Source organism: Mus pahari, chromosome 21 (genome assembly GCF_900095145.1).
Source record: "Mus pahari chromosome 21, PAHARI_EIJ_v1.1, whole genome shotgun sequence".
In the NCBI taxonomy this organism is placed as follows: Eukaryota; Metazoa; Chordata; class Mammalia; order Rodentia; family Muridae; genus Mus; species Mus pahari.
This window is the reverse complement of record NC_034610.1, coordinates 37301130-37315509: the sequence shown is the minus strand read 5'-3', so window position 1 is coordinate 37315509 and position 14380 is coordinate 37301130. Positions and strand designations below refer to the sequence as shown.

The 14380-nt window shown below is 43.5% G+C and overlaps 1 protein-coding gene across 8 annotated transcripts in view; it reads left to right on the top strand.

Moving 5' to 3' along the window:
• Positions 1-14380, top strand: part of Phactr2 (phosphatase and actin regulator 2) — a 255920-nt gene that overhangs the window by 207937 nt on the left and 33603 nt on the right. For 2 of the 8 annotated variants that reach the window (XM_029532880.1, XM_029532877.1), the window contains exons 4-7: positions 746-904; positions 5334-5573; positions 7809-7820; positions 9471-10008. In XM_029532880.1, coding sequence (XP_029388740.1) covers positions 746-904; positions 5334-5573; positions 7809-7820; positions 9471-10008 — 949 coding nt within the window. The remainder of the gene's footprint in view (positions 1-745; positions 905-5333; positions 5574-7808; positions 7821-9470; positions 10009-14380) is intronic. The other 6 variants (XM_029532881.1, XM_021221233.2, XM_029532878.1 and 3 more) reach the window with 4 other exon arrangements.

Below are 14380 nucleotides of genomic sequence, written 5' to 3'. Positions count from 1 at the left end.
CTGGCTAACATGCTCACAGTTACATTGCTGTGTAGAGTGTGAACCCTGGCTAACATGCTCACAGTTATTTGCTATGTACAGTGTGCACACTGTCTGACACACTCACAGTTAAGCACACTGACACACTCACGGTTAGTGTGCACACTGTCTGACACACTCACGGTTAGTGTGCACACTGTCTGACACACTCACAGTTAGTGTGCACACTGACACACTCACGGTTAGTGTGCACACTGACACACTCACAGTTAGTGTGCACACTGTCTGACACACTCACAGACATTGGCGTCTGGAGTCCTCTGCTTTTCCCCTCTGTATGTGTAATTGCATCTCATGTTATTTGTATATTTGCATTCACCTTGTGGTTTTGACGTGTTACAATTTTTGTTCCATTTTCCAGATCATCCTTCATTCAGTTTCTGGATGCAAAAGAAACACCTAAGTGTTTACTTCAGCAAACCCTAAACACAAGGGCAGAGCAACTCTGCTGGCCTGGGGCACTGTGTGATTACGGTGGCCGCGTGGGCTGTCTTGAGGTGACATGGGAGTCTCTGTCCACTGTTGCCTTCCTCAAGACCAAGAATTTTACGCCTCTTTCCTTTTAAAGAAATCAGACGGGAAAGCACGGTGATTTGGTTCCCAGGGACAGAAACATAAACCTAGACCCTGCAGTCCTAGTAAATGGGAAACTAATCTTAAAGAAAGCCATCAAGTTAGACATCTAGGTGTTTCTTTCCAATTTTAGATGGAGATGTAACAGTTAACTTTGAAAATTCAAACGGGCACATGATACACATCGGAGAGGAAGCTACCCAAGAGGAGAATGTAGGGAAACCTGAAGAAGGGAGTGACTCTGTGTGTGAGAAAACACCACCTCGGGAGGAACAGGCAGAAGAGAAGACAGGTAAAATAAACAGACTCCCAGGGCATCTCCTGTAGCACAGCCCAACACTGAGAACCAAGGAGCGACTACGACCAGTAGCCTGCACACAGGAGCCTTGCAGATTGGAAGGAAGCTAGGGCAGAGAAACGGCGGGTCCAAAGATGGACACGTCCATTTACGGTGTGCCATCGGCTTTTGTGTCAGTACGGAAAGCTAACTAATAGTTAACTAATGGTTAACTAAGGATTGGGCTTGCGGGGTGTTATGTTTGCCTGGAAATGGTCTCCTCTTTAAAGTCTTCTCTTGAGACCTTCAAAACCATAAGAGAACTTGGAACGTTGTTTTCTTCTGGTTGTAGCTGGTCCACGTGGGCAGCTCAACGAGGGGTCATGTGTCTCTCTCAGCCTAGAGTCCCTCTCTGACAGCAGGAAGTAGCTTGTGCATCCACACAGGCCAGTATCTTAGCTTCTAGATGTTTCTAAGATACAGCAAGAAGTAGACCCATGATGAGCTAAGGTTCCGCGGACACTCATGCTCCTTCAAGTTTCCGATTATGCCAAAGGCAATTACTCTGTTCCTGCAAAGGATTCTCTAAAAAACTTGGTTTCTACAGTGGGCACAGAGTCAGATGCTGCAAAATATATATCTGATGGGGCCCTCCAGGGTGTTCATGAACGGCAGATCCATCCCAACTCCAACTTATTTTCCACCAAGCCTTATGCTTACATAAACCTTGAGCTTACATAAACCATAAGAAAAGGTTTAGCCAAGGATCCTCTGAATAAATGTTACCATGCACACAAAAATGGATCTTCAGGAAATGGTATGTTTCCTGTTTTCCATGAGGTTTGTCTCTGAGTTGCGTGGCAACATTTCTAAACTTCGTTCGGATTGTATAGACATTTTGCAAACTCTTATTAATTTGCTGCCCTCGGATATTAAGCAGGGTACTTACGGGGTTTTCCTTAACCTCTAGTTAAAGTTATTAATACGACTAGTAAGAGATTTGCCTGTACTTTTTAATCATAATATTTCTGGAACATAATGAGAAAGCAGACAGACTTTAAAGATAGTCAAGTGGAGAATTTGGTCAAGAGGGGACAGTGTCTTTTTTTTAACTTATTTTATTAGATATTTTCTTCATTTACATTTCAAATGCTATCCCGAATGTCCCCTATACCCGCCCCCCACCCTGCTCCCCTGCCCACCCACTCCCACTTCTTGGCCCTGGCGTTCCCCTGTATGGGGCATATAAAGTTTGCAAGACCAAGGGGCCTCTCTTCCCAATGATGGCCGATTAGGCCATCTTCTGCTACATATGCAGCTAGAGACACAAGCTCTGGGGGGTACTGGTTAGTTCATATTGTTGTTCCACCTATAGGGTTGCAGACCCCTTCAGTTCCTTGTGTAATTTCTCTAGCTCCTCCATTGGGGTCTCTGTGTTCTATCCTATAGATGACTGTGGGCATCCACTTCTATATTTGCCAGGCATTGGCATAGCCTCACAGAGATAGCCATATCAGTGGGACAGTGTCTTTTATTTTCTTTAGTTCCAACATTAAACTTCATATCCACATATGATTTGTCCCTAGTCCCTGTGGGTGTCATTACTACCCAGTGACTGGCTAGAGTTGAAAGGAAGTGGTTCCCTGATCAGTGTAATAAAAAGTTTCTGATAGGTTTATATTATTTGATCCAGCAGGCCTTGGTGTTCTCAAGAGAAGATGACAGATCTTACAGGTCAAGGCATGGCTGGGAATAATCCTATTCCTCAGATTCGTACATTTAGTTCTTTCTAGTCAAGTGAGTTCCATGATAGCATCAGTACATGAGGAGATGGAGATGCCACAAGTGCTGGCGTGTCATTAATGTGACTGCTACAGTACCCTCTTGTGTGGACACAGCCCATGTGGAGCTGTGCCACCAACCAAGAAAGGTATTAAGACTAGGAGCCATTCTCTGAGGCAAAAATAAGAGTGTCACTCATAGTTTAAACAGAAATTACTTAAGAACAAAGATATGAATTACTTCTTCAGTCCTACACCTTTTAATTCTTAAAAAATGAAAATAAAAACCCATCAGCTTCTCTTTTGCCTCTCTTCTGGGCTCACACTCATGTGAGCTCACTCTCAAGCAAACCCACCCTCCTATGATCCTCACTCCATAATTTTGCAGGACTTGCTCGCTGAGTCAAGGCAATCCACTCGATAGTATCGTTCTCCCCGTTAACTGGTTGTATTGGTAAACGATGCTCGCATGGCTTTAAAGCCTTTTACATACTTCTGTCTAAGAAAATATTCAAAGGCAATCACATGAGGCTCCACCCCTGACCCTGGCTCTGTGTGTATTTCTGGGGTTCTGAAGGCACTTCATTCCACAGTGCCTTGGTGGTACTATGGCCTTGGACCTTTTCTGGCAAGAGCAGAGACGTCTTCCCCAAGGTCTTCTAGGCGCTGGGTCTACTGTTACTCTTTCTCAGCGGGTGTCCTTAGACGTTAGAAACACAGAATCTGACCAGCAGCCTGTTCCAGTATAACAGCATGGGAACTGAAAGTTATTTGACATCACCTCCACTGTATGAGTACGCAGGGCCTTCAGTGAAGGAATAGTGATCAACACGTGGTTGTTTCATCAACAGTACCGGAGAACTAGCATGCATGAAGCTCGAGCAGAGTCCACAGGGAAGGTGAAGTAGTCTGTCTAAATACAGATTCCCCTCTAAGAGAACAGATAGCGCACAAGCAGTCACCATGAGATGCAAGGCTCTGAGCAGGCCAGGGTACTGGAGCCAGTGGGGCTCTCAGGGAGGCCAGAGTTGTTTGTCTGCACAGTGTCTTTCCAAACTAAGTCCTAGGGGAGACAGGAAGGAGACAGACGGGTTAAAAGGGAGGAATTAGAACAGAAGTGCCTCCCAGACCAGGCGCAGGACACACACAGTCCTGGATTACTCTATTGACCTCAGATCTTTACATAGAGGAGAAAGCCAAGCCTGGAAGTGGAGGAGACAGCTTGTTTTCCAGACAGCTATTGTGAAGCATCATGTCCTTCCAAAGCCAGGGTGAACAGGGAGCTCTTTCAGAACATCCCCTTGAAAGGGCAATGTTCCATTACCCTACCATCAATTTGTACAAAACCTTTGAATCATATATTCACTGCATATCATATCATATATATCACCTAATTCATTACCACCCCCATACAAATAATAGAGTATTTTCTACCAATTATCAATACTGTCAGCCAGTCACGTTCATTGAATAGACATGACTTTTAAGGCATTGTTTGATTAGATACAAATTTATGTATATGCACACAAGTTAGGGATCCCCAGTGTGGCAGGCACTCACAGAAAATTGTCATGGTAGAGTTTGGAATACTAAAGAGTTTAGCTCCATGGTCCCCAAAGTAATGCTAGGGTTTGTGTGTGGTGTGTCCAAGAAACAAAGTAAAAGAAATGGTATGCCATGCCTTTCTTGGTCACGCAAAACTGGAAAGATGAATTTAGTAAAGGCTGTCTTGTGTTGATTCTGTCTTTAGTTTTTATTGTGCTCCATTTACAAAGAAACAATCACTTGGTTCTTTGGGCTGGAGTTGTATTTTAATTTACTTCAGTCACTGTTACAAGTAATACAGATGTGAGTACATCATCAGCCTTCAGAATCCCCAGAGCAATGCTGTTTCTCTTCCAGTTTTCATGGTTTCCTCTTCCTATGTGCAGGGTTTTTATGTGAACTTTGTGCTTTGTTCTTTCAAAACTATCCTGTAAGCATACATTATAGAACAAAGTGGACTCTCTTATTCTGCACTCTGCATACCTAGAGCTGTGGTTCTGATCTAAAGGGTGGAAGAAGTCACTGTACAATTTGAAGCTGCCCTGCTCCTCTGGGAAAACATGAAAGCACTCTAACTGCTGAAAGTAACGGCCAAACGCCTTGTGTCAAAAGCCCCTGGTGTCTCCCAGAGTATAGAACACACCCGATTGTTTTGGAAGCACTAAGACTTCTGGTTGTAAGTCACACCCACATCACTGTATGTGCTACAGTGTGTGTCTGTCACTCTTGAGGGTCCTTCCCTGTGGCTAAGTTGGTCATTGTGTTGCATTTAGCACTTGTTGCCCATGTCACCACCTGGCAACTACACACTGAAGGCCGCAATTAAAGCTGGTGCCTAGCGCACATTTACACTGACCCTTGGTATAACTACGTCATAGTCACTTATGCCACCCTTCCATCAAAGAAAGGAATGGTGGATGGATGCAGAGAACCCTCCCCTGTCTGTCTTTTAGTCTTTGTTTTCCCTTGAAACTTGGCTCCCTCTGGTACAAACACCGTCTGGTTCTCAAATGTCACAAAGTCACCTGCGTGTTGTCACTGTCGCCATGTCTTGCTCCCTGCTTTTCTGTCATGTGTGTGTCTGTATCAGTCTGCTCTGTTCACTTTCTCATTTGTAGAGAACACTGAAATCCACTCTGAACCACCGGCTGCTCCCGCTCTACCTCCTACAGCTCCTCCTAAACCTAAACCCAAACCTAAACCAAAAAAATCTCCTGTGCCTCCCAAAGGGGCCACGGCTGGGGCCAGCCACAAAGGGGATGAAGTGCCTCCTAATAGAAAAAATGTCAAGGCTCCCAGTAAGCAGGCCCCCATCCCTCCACCCAAGCCAACAAGCCGGAACACATCCCGGGAGGCTGGTGAGTATCTCCTAGAGCATAACGGGGGTAGAGCCCAGGATGTCAGACTTGGGGATATGGGGTCTGTAGCTTCTTCCAGCTGTGTGTGGTCTTTTGTTGTCTCGGGATGCAATGCCAGTAGCTATCAAATAGGAAAATTAACTTTGTGGCCTTTGGAGTAATTGTGAACTGGTAATCTTGGTTTCCACAATCAACACATAGACCCACTCCTTTCGTGTGCCTAGGAGTTATGCTAACATAATGAATCAGTATCTAGAAATCAACTGACCTGCTGCCCAGGAGAGTTTATGGGTGGCTTTGTGTATGGGTGTTTCTTTTTTAAAATAACATAGTCGTGTGTATTAAATGTGGCACAGGTCTTTGACATATTTGCTGGATTGCAATGTCTTAAATTTTTAACATCTTGTCCTCTGATAATGACAAAAGGTTCATATAGAGTCAGTGACATCCTAGTTTCCTTTACCACTTCACATTGTTTTGATGGGTTGAGAGTTGTATGCCCAGAGTTACCTGCTCACATCCATCTCAGGAGACCACTGGGTCAAAGTGGCCTAGTGTGCTGCAATCACACATTGCCATTACAAATCACAAATGGACATTTGCAAGCTCCATATATGGCCATCCAGCTTTCTCTTTCAACCTTACATGCTTAATGTAAAGCGAACATTCCATTCCTCTAGTGGAATAGAAGACCCCAGCTGTGTCCTCTAACTTTTGAAAGGACACAGATCAAAATTCCCATGCTCAATGGCTTGCCCCCATAAATGCATGCATAAAACTCCTGTTGTACAGTAATAAATCTCATGGGCAGCAGCTTCCCAGAAACGAACTCCCAGGATTTGTCTTAGTGTTATCTTTTCCCTTGTGCCATTTATGTTTGTCATACTGAAAGTCAAAGAAGGGTTTAGTTGGTGATGTCAGAGCTCTTTGAATACAAGTAGACCTCTCCTTTCGTTCCTGTCTTCCCAGAATTGATCTTTGTCACACAGGCCTCTTCTAATCCCTCTAAAGTAAAGTATCTCAGAATGCCGAGACAGCAGAGCCTAAGGGTCATTTCCTTGGGGACACACTGTCTGTTCTTATTGCTGTTGGTATGCCCCCCCCCCCCCGTGACCTTGCAAAGCCTAGTCGTGGTGGGTGACATGAGACAGGCACTGAGCTACTATAGAAGGGGAATTCCCAAACCATTACTCTGCCCTTGGGAATTAAGATCTTGCCTAGCACAAACTTCCTCCCTCGATCCTACTCTAGGTGGAGGGAGCTCACTGTAGACTTAGCTCAGACTCTGGGAAGGAGGCTGATGATGAACACCAAGGCTGGACACAGCATGCACGACAGAGCTTGAGTCAGTTACAGACACTGTCCCAAAGATTTACCATATACTTACGATGCTCCCAAGAAGGTTGAAAACTGGGGTGCTAACAGACATTTTATCCAGTGCCTTAATGAAAAGGGTGTAGGGGGGCTTTCTATAAATGAATATGACAGCTTCTAGGACTGTCACTGAGACGCAGGGTTTACATTGAGACTCTTGATTTTCCACTACACATCTGAGAACAGCTATCACCTAAAATGTTACCTCTGTAGAGGCCCCAGAGTTCCACCCGTCAGTCTAGAATGCTGTTGTTTTTGCCAGGATGTTGTGTTTCTTGTTGTTGCTGTTAACAAAACATTTTAATTCAGAAGTGAAATTTCTTTTTTAACCCAGGCCCTCTCATGTTAGAAGAGGCTTGACTTTTCACTCCAGGCCCTGGGGGTGGCAGGATCCTTTTTCTTTAAAACAAGATAACATTAAATATTTTCTTTAAAAAAAAAAAAGAAGAAAAATGTCAAAAAAATGTTGAAAGTGATAGCAGTAGCATTGATATGCAGAAGGATTCTGATGAACTAGGAAAACAGTTGAATGTGTTTAAGCACAGTTGAATGTGTTGGAGTCTTTTTTATTTAAAAAAATCAATTTAGAGTTGGGTTAGATTTTTTTTTTAAGAATTTAACTTGTAATCAGAGAGAGATTATAAGGTTCATTAACTCTGCAGACAAACCCAGATTTGGCAAAGAGGAATTGTGTGTATCTAAAATACTAATTAGTACAACCAGAGAGACTCCTTGAAAGCCCAAATCTTGACACTAAGTAAGACTGGCTTCTTTACATGTCAAAATTAATGAAGTCATATGTCTCATTGTCTGTTCCTGTGTTTGTTCTTCATTTCAACTCTCTCACTGACTTCAATAAAGCTGCATCCAGAGGTAAGTGACCATGATATCTGCGTGCAGTGTGGGATGGTCCTGGAACTCTAAGGAGACATTTCTGATAGTGAGGTAAAAGAAACTTTAGCTCTGTCTTGGAAAAGTAAGATATGTAGCATTGTAGAGGAAGAGATTTTTGGAGAAAATGCAGATCAGAAAGGCAATGAAACAAAAGAGTATTTTCATGGGAGTTTAAATGGATTTCCCAAGATGATATAAGGAAAAATTCAAACATAAGTATGCGTTCCAAAGGCAAAGAGAAAGACTACTTAACTGGCTTTTCCTGGAAATGACTTAGTTGAAGTCAGCTCTATCCAAAGGTAAGCACAGGTGACCTGGCAGTCCTTTGAAGACTTGCCTGGTACGTTAAACAGTCAAAATAACCAGGTAGTCCGGGTGCTCGGGACTAGGACTTCTGGGAAAGTTGACTGAAGTGGTATGCACTCTCACTCTCAGTTTCTGCACAAGTAGAAACAAGCAAGCCAATCCTTTGAGCCTAAGAGCTCAAAACCAAGCTAAGTAATATAGGAAGACCATGGGAAGAACATAATGTGAGGAACCACATAAACATGCACACATGCATGCATTCGTGCACACATACACACACACACACACTCACTCATGTGCACACATACACACACACACTCATGTGCGCACACACACATGCATACAGAGGGAGACAGTCGTGCGCACACATACACACACACTCATGTGCACACATACACACACACGCGCGCACACATGCATACAGAGGGAGACAGTCATGCGCACACATACACACACACACTCACTCACTCATGTGCACACACACACACACACTCACTCATGTGCACACATACACACACATGCGTGCACATGCATACCGAGAGGGACACTCGTGTGCACACATACATGCTCACAAGTGCAAGTGCTGAGAGTGGTATTTTTCCTCTTCAGACTGTTCAGATTCTACTCATGCATATAACCACAACAAACATTTTTCCTTTCATTTTGATGTTTGGAATGGGGCAGGGGGGCACTGTGACTGTCCCCTCCTTGTCCCTCCTCACTATAACCCATGGAAGTATAGGCCGTCAGGACAGGCTTCCTTCCCTGGAGCATTGGGAACATTGCCTTGGAGTTTAGCACTTAGAAGGTAGTGAAATAAATTCATTTGCTTGTGACCCAGAAAAAGGCTGGAAGTATACACCCTGCTTCTTCTCCATATGGGCCACCTCTCCATCTCCAGGAAGACACAAAGAATGTCATTAGGAAAGGCCCACATGCTTCCCACAGCCAGCTTGCCAGGAATGGCTATCCCTTCATAGGACCACATCTTTAATTTAGAGGCTGTAAGAGGGACTCAAAGGACAAAGAGCTACTGACCTGTGCGGCTCTTTCAGGTGAAGATGAAGAGAGAGAAGATGGAGGCTTCTTGCCCTAAGATTTGACCACACAGGTCACTTGCTGCCTCTAACATGAGAGGCTTGGGGACCGTAGGGGGAAGGTCTGAAAACAAGACCGTCATCGTTATTGACTGATTTTCTTAATAGCCATTGATCCAATGTATTCCAAAGGGAGAGTTTTAAATGTCATTGGCAATTGCAAATCAGTCACTTAAAAATTATTGTTTTCTTTGATTTTCAATGCAAACAAATGTGTCTGTTTTAGCTGGTTCTTCTCACCCGAAGAAAGCGACCAGTTCCAAAGCGTCAGCCTCACCGTCCACTTCCTCCACCTCTTCTCGTCCCAGAGTACCCAAGGAGTCCCTGGCTGGCAAAGCAGGCCTAGTGGGGACCACAAGGGGCAAGAAAAAAATTAGCAAGCAGCCGGTGGCGTCCCGACTGTCCCCCAACACAACCACTTCTGACTCGCCTAGTCTTAAGGGAGAGCTCTCAGACGCTGGGGTAGAGAGCCTCACGCCAGAGGAGACTGTTGCTGGAGCAGAGGAGCAGGCCACGGGCAAATCCAAGGCGACCATTGCTCTGCCGCCTGGCACAGCACCGCCATCCCCACCTGCCCTTCTTCTGCCCCCTGAGGATCAGTGCACTGTTGCCTTGGACACTCCCATGGTCCTAGTCAGTGATGGACCTACCCTGCCCATCTCTGCCTTAGACACAAATCAGCTCCTTTGGACTGAAGAACCGTCGAACAGAACCGCTCCGTACTCAAGCACTGGCTTAGGTGGGAGCAGAGAGCAGTCGAAATGGTGAGTTGGGATTCAGACCTCGAATTCTAAGTGTTGCAGGCCACTAGAGTACTCTATTGGGATAGAGGAGCACAGACTGCTCCCATCTGCTTTAAACCTGCTGATGGCAGGGTAGCACACCTGTGCTCTCACCATTGGTTTTCCTAAGCCCTGACTGTAGAGTTACATAGGCTGTGTGGAAAACTGTAATGACGATGCTGACAAATATGCTTTGACCCATGCCTTCCAAGGATGTTCAAACCCTTGGTCAACATGGTTCATCCTTTTCTTTCTTCTACCTAGGTGACTTCATTCTTTATCTGACAGATCCTTGTTCTAAACCTTTTATCATTTGGCCCCAGATCGCCCATCCATTCTTGCTCAACTTCATCTCAATATACCAACTTAGCTTTCTTCCCTAGGAAAATTAAGACCAAGAGTAAAGCCATCTAAAATTCTGTTCCACGTATGCCAAGAGTAGCACGAATCTTTCACTGGAATCTAATTTTTCCTGTGACATCCTCTAACACTTCTGGATGGAACTGAAAGTAACGATTTTGTTTAGATTTTTTTTTTTCCTACACGTAGGGTAGAACTAGTCAACATGCGCTACTTATTTCTGTGTTCCTAGAAGCCAGTATGGAGTCTAATGTGCTGCAGGGCTGCAAGGCATGTCCACTGAGTTCTTAACGACAACGGGAGAGTGAGCTAACGTGCCTAGAGAGAAGGTCAGCCTGCTTCAGTAGAGCTGAAGATGGGGAGCCCCTGAGGGTGGGTTCTGTAGATTAGAACAGAAGACACTATAGTGGTCAATCTTAGTTTTGCTAAAAACTAACTAACTAACTCCTGAATAAGATGGACCAAGGAACTTGATCTTACCCCTTACGGGTTAGTGACCCATCATCGTTCAGCTGCCTGGATCACTAGGGATCTTTGCTCTCCTTTACAGATGTCACTCACAAAGCCCTATAAATATGCTCTTAAAGTTGAGTTAGACCCATAGGGGTGTGGCTAGCAGAGCATCTGGGTGTATAAATGTGGTCAGTTCTGTCAAGGGGAGACTCGGATCTAAATTCCAACCTCTTCCTGTTTCGAAAAATATATTTTTCAATCTCAGACTCATTTAACCAGCTCCCTTTCTGAAATTTTGTCACGTTAAGTCCTTAAAAATACCCACTACATTGATTAGTGTGGCTTTGATCAAGACACCTTAATGATTTAATTTCTGGTAATAGAAATCTTCATTTATTGATTATTTGATCAATGTCAGGAACTATCCATTAACACTCAATTCACATAAGTTTTCCCTAGAATAGGCCTACTTTATAGATTAAATTTTTTTATTTGAAACCCCGCTGCTGAAAGCATTCAAACTGTTGGCTTGGTGTCATTTCCAGGCTAGCAGTGGCCAAATGAGAGGCCAATGCTAGAACCTCATACCAAACTCCAAGCCTGGGACAATGTTCTGTCTTCCAAAATAATTGTATCAACTTCCAGTCCTTTTTTTTTTTTCTAACAGTTCATTGGTTCCTTATTTCTTATCATTCAAAGAAGCCTCATTTGAAGGAACAGCAAAGGAAGATAAATAAATATTCAAGTACAAATTATTTGCCTGACATTTTAAGAAAGGCTATGGAGGCACAGGACACTGAGATAAATGAGGCGCTATCTCTATTGGCCTGTTTGATGTTGATGTCACAGACTACACAAGAGAGGGTAATTTAGAGTAAATGTGCATGTGTTGACTCAAAGCTCTAGAGGCTGAGAAGCCTATATCAAGCACCAGCATTGGATGAGGATGCTTCTACTGCAGAAGGTAACTTGCCCAAGAGAGCATGACAACTATATCTGTTCCAGGAGCCCTTTCTGTACTGGATTTTATCTATTCATTAAAGCTTTGTCCTCAGGAGGCCATGCTGTCCAGGGCTAGTGCATTGATGACAAAGTTCTCAAGACCTGAATTCCAAGGGACACATCCAAGACCACACAGCAGTGCCTTGCAGCAAGCCCGCAGCTCACCTTCCTTTGACTGTAGAATTTCCCAGCATTGCCATTATGTCAAGCCTTCAAACTGAACTTCTTATTTTTCAGTGTGTAAATCGGGTTTGTTTGCTCAGTGCTGGGCAATGCAGTAGGCACTGAAGGAATAAATGTGAGCAAAGCAAGCTGTTCCAGAGAGTTTATCTTAATCAAAATATTGATCAGTGTGCTCAGGAAATATGTGTGTAAGACAGGAATCTCAATTTTGGGAAGTGGGTTGAGTATACGGGCTTGTTGTTCAGTATGCTAAAGAGAACGGTAAACTTTGTGCAGTTGTAAGAGTTCAGAGAGCTCATATCCATGGGTGACCTGACTCTTCCAGTTCATTTCCATGAACTTTGGGGAAGGGTGTTTAATTGTGCTAAGAGCCATACTACATACTAGAAACTTAATGTCTAAATTATCCCAGACACATGAAGAGTTTTTAGATAAAGAAATAAACAGATGTTTTCCATATCCAGCGATGCTGCGATTATTGGGAGTAAGGTTGGGTCTGGAGTTGATACTGGAGTTGTTTGTCATAGATTTTCTTTTCAACCAGGCTTAACTTTCAGAGTTTCCTAGAACTCATTTTCTTCTTGCTATTTTTTTTTAAAATTTGAAAATTGACATTATAATGCCTTCTTTGGGGGTAGTTTGTGTTTGCACTTGATTTAATGAGCTTGGAAGACACAGTCTCTCAGAGTTCCTCCCAGACTCTCTCTCTCTCTCAAGTGGAATTTGAATTGGGGTTTTTGGCTCTCACTTACTTGCTTTCCCTAGAACTTTCCCTAGGTTATATTTAGTCACCCAATGTGTGAAGACTCTGTCATAGCATGAAAAGCCTTCTGTTTGGGATACAAACATCAAACCTTGAAAAGGGGCTAGTGGTTGTATATAAAAATACCTACATCTCTTCCTGTCACATAGGCTGCTGTTCAGTCCGTTTCTCTTCATTTACAGCTTGATCCATAACACAGACATCTCTATAACATGGGGCAGGAAAAACATGGCCCGTTTGAGGTCATGTTGGAAAAATGACTTGTTGGCCCCGTTCCACAAAAATTTATGGAATGTGCTGTGTTGTCCGGTGTTCTCAGAAACCAGAAGAGGCAAGGTGTGAGGTGACCAATGCAGACAGGCACATATTTAATACCTACTAATTATAATGATAAAATATAACGTTTAGAAAGTAGACTAGCGATCTCTGCCTGGATCCCACACTGCATTGGCCAGGTTGGGTGGGCTACTGACTGACTTACGGCCTTGGATCCACACTGTAAATAACCACCTTATAGTCTTAAATAGTTATGAGTTGTAAGTATGTGTTGCTGAACCCTACAGATTATAGAATACTACACCAGCAGTAAGGTTAAACTAATTAATACAGCAGATTGCAGTAAGGTTAAACTAATTAATACAGTAGATTAGTGACTAATAGCACAAGTACCAGGATTGAGCCCTGAAGTACCTTGTTCTACATGTGCAGAGGGTATTATTAATTAACACGGTGTAGACCCCAAAGTGACAGTCTCTTCAAAATAGAATAGCTTTCTGTGGCAATCAGCTAAGATTCTAGACTATGGAAAAGTTTGTCCTTACAAATAAATCTTCCCTTATTTGCAATGACACTTCATTGTGTGTTGTCTCCAAAGAAGTGAATATAGAATTACTGTATTATAATTCAGCAATTCAGCAAGTTCAAAGAATTGAAAGTGGGGAATGGATTTGAACACCAGTGTACACAGAGTCCCCAAAAGGTAAAAAAAAGATCCCAGTGTGCATTGGCTCAGAAATGAGTAAATGTGACGGCACGAACACATACACATACTGTCATATCATCTAGCCTTCAAGAGGAAGGAAGTTCTGCCACTGCTGTGACATGGATATTCTTGACATCGTGTTAGGTGACATAAGGTACGCCCCGTGTACAATTCTACTTATATGAGGTTGGAAAACTAGCCAGCATCGCAGACATGGAGAGGAGAATGGTGCTTTCTGAGGGTAGGAACTGTGGGGAATTGTTAGTTAGTGGGGACATAGCTTCAGTTTAGAGAGATGCAAAGTTTCTGGAGATGTGGGTTGGTAATTACACAGCAAGGTGAACGTCCCTAAATGCCACCAAATGGTATCCTTAAGAATTTTGGCTTACTTTTATATGTCACATAATTTAAAATGAGATTTCAGGTACATGAGAGACAGCTCAGTGGGTAAAGTGCTTACTGCGTAAGCAAGAAGACCTTCACTCAGCCCCAAAACAATGTAATAGGAAGGCAAAGCAGTGCATATACACCATGTAATAGGAAGGCATAGCAGTGCATATACACCATGTAATAGGAAGGCACAACAGTGCATATACACCATGTAATAGGAA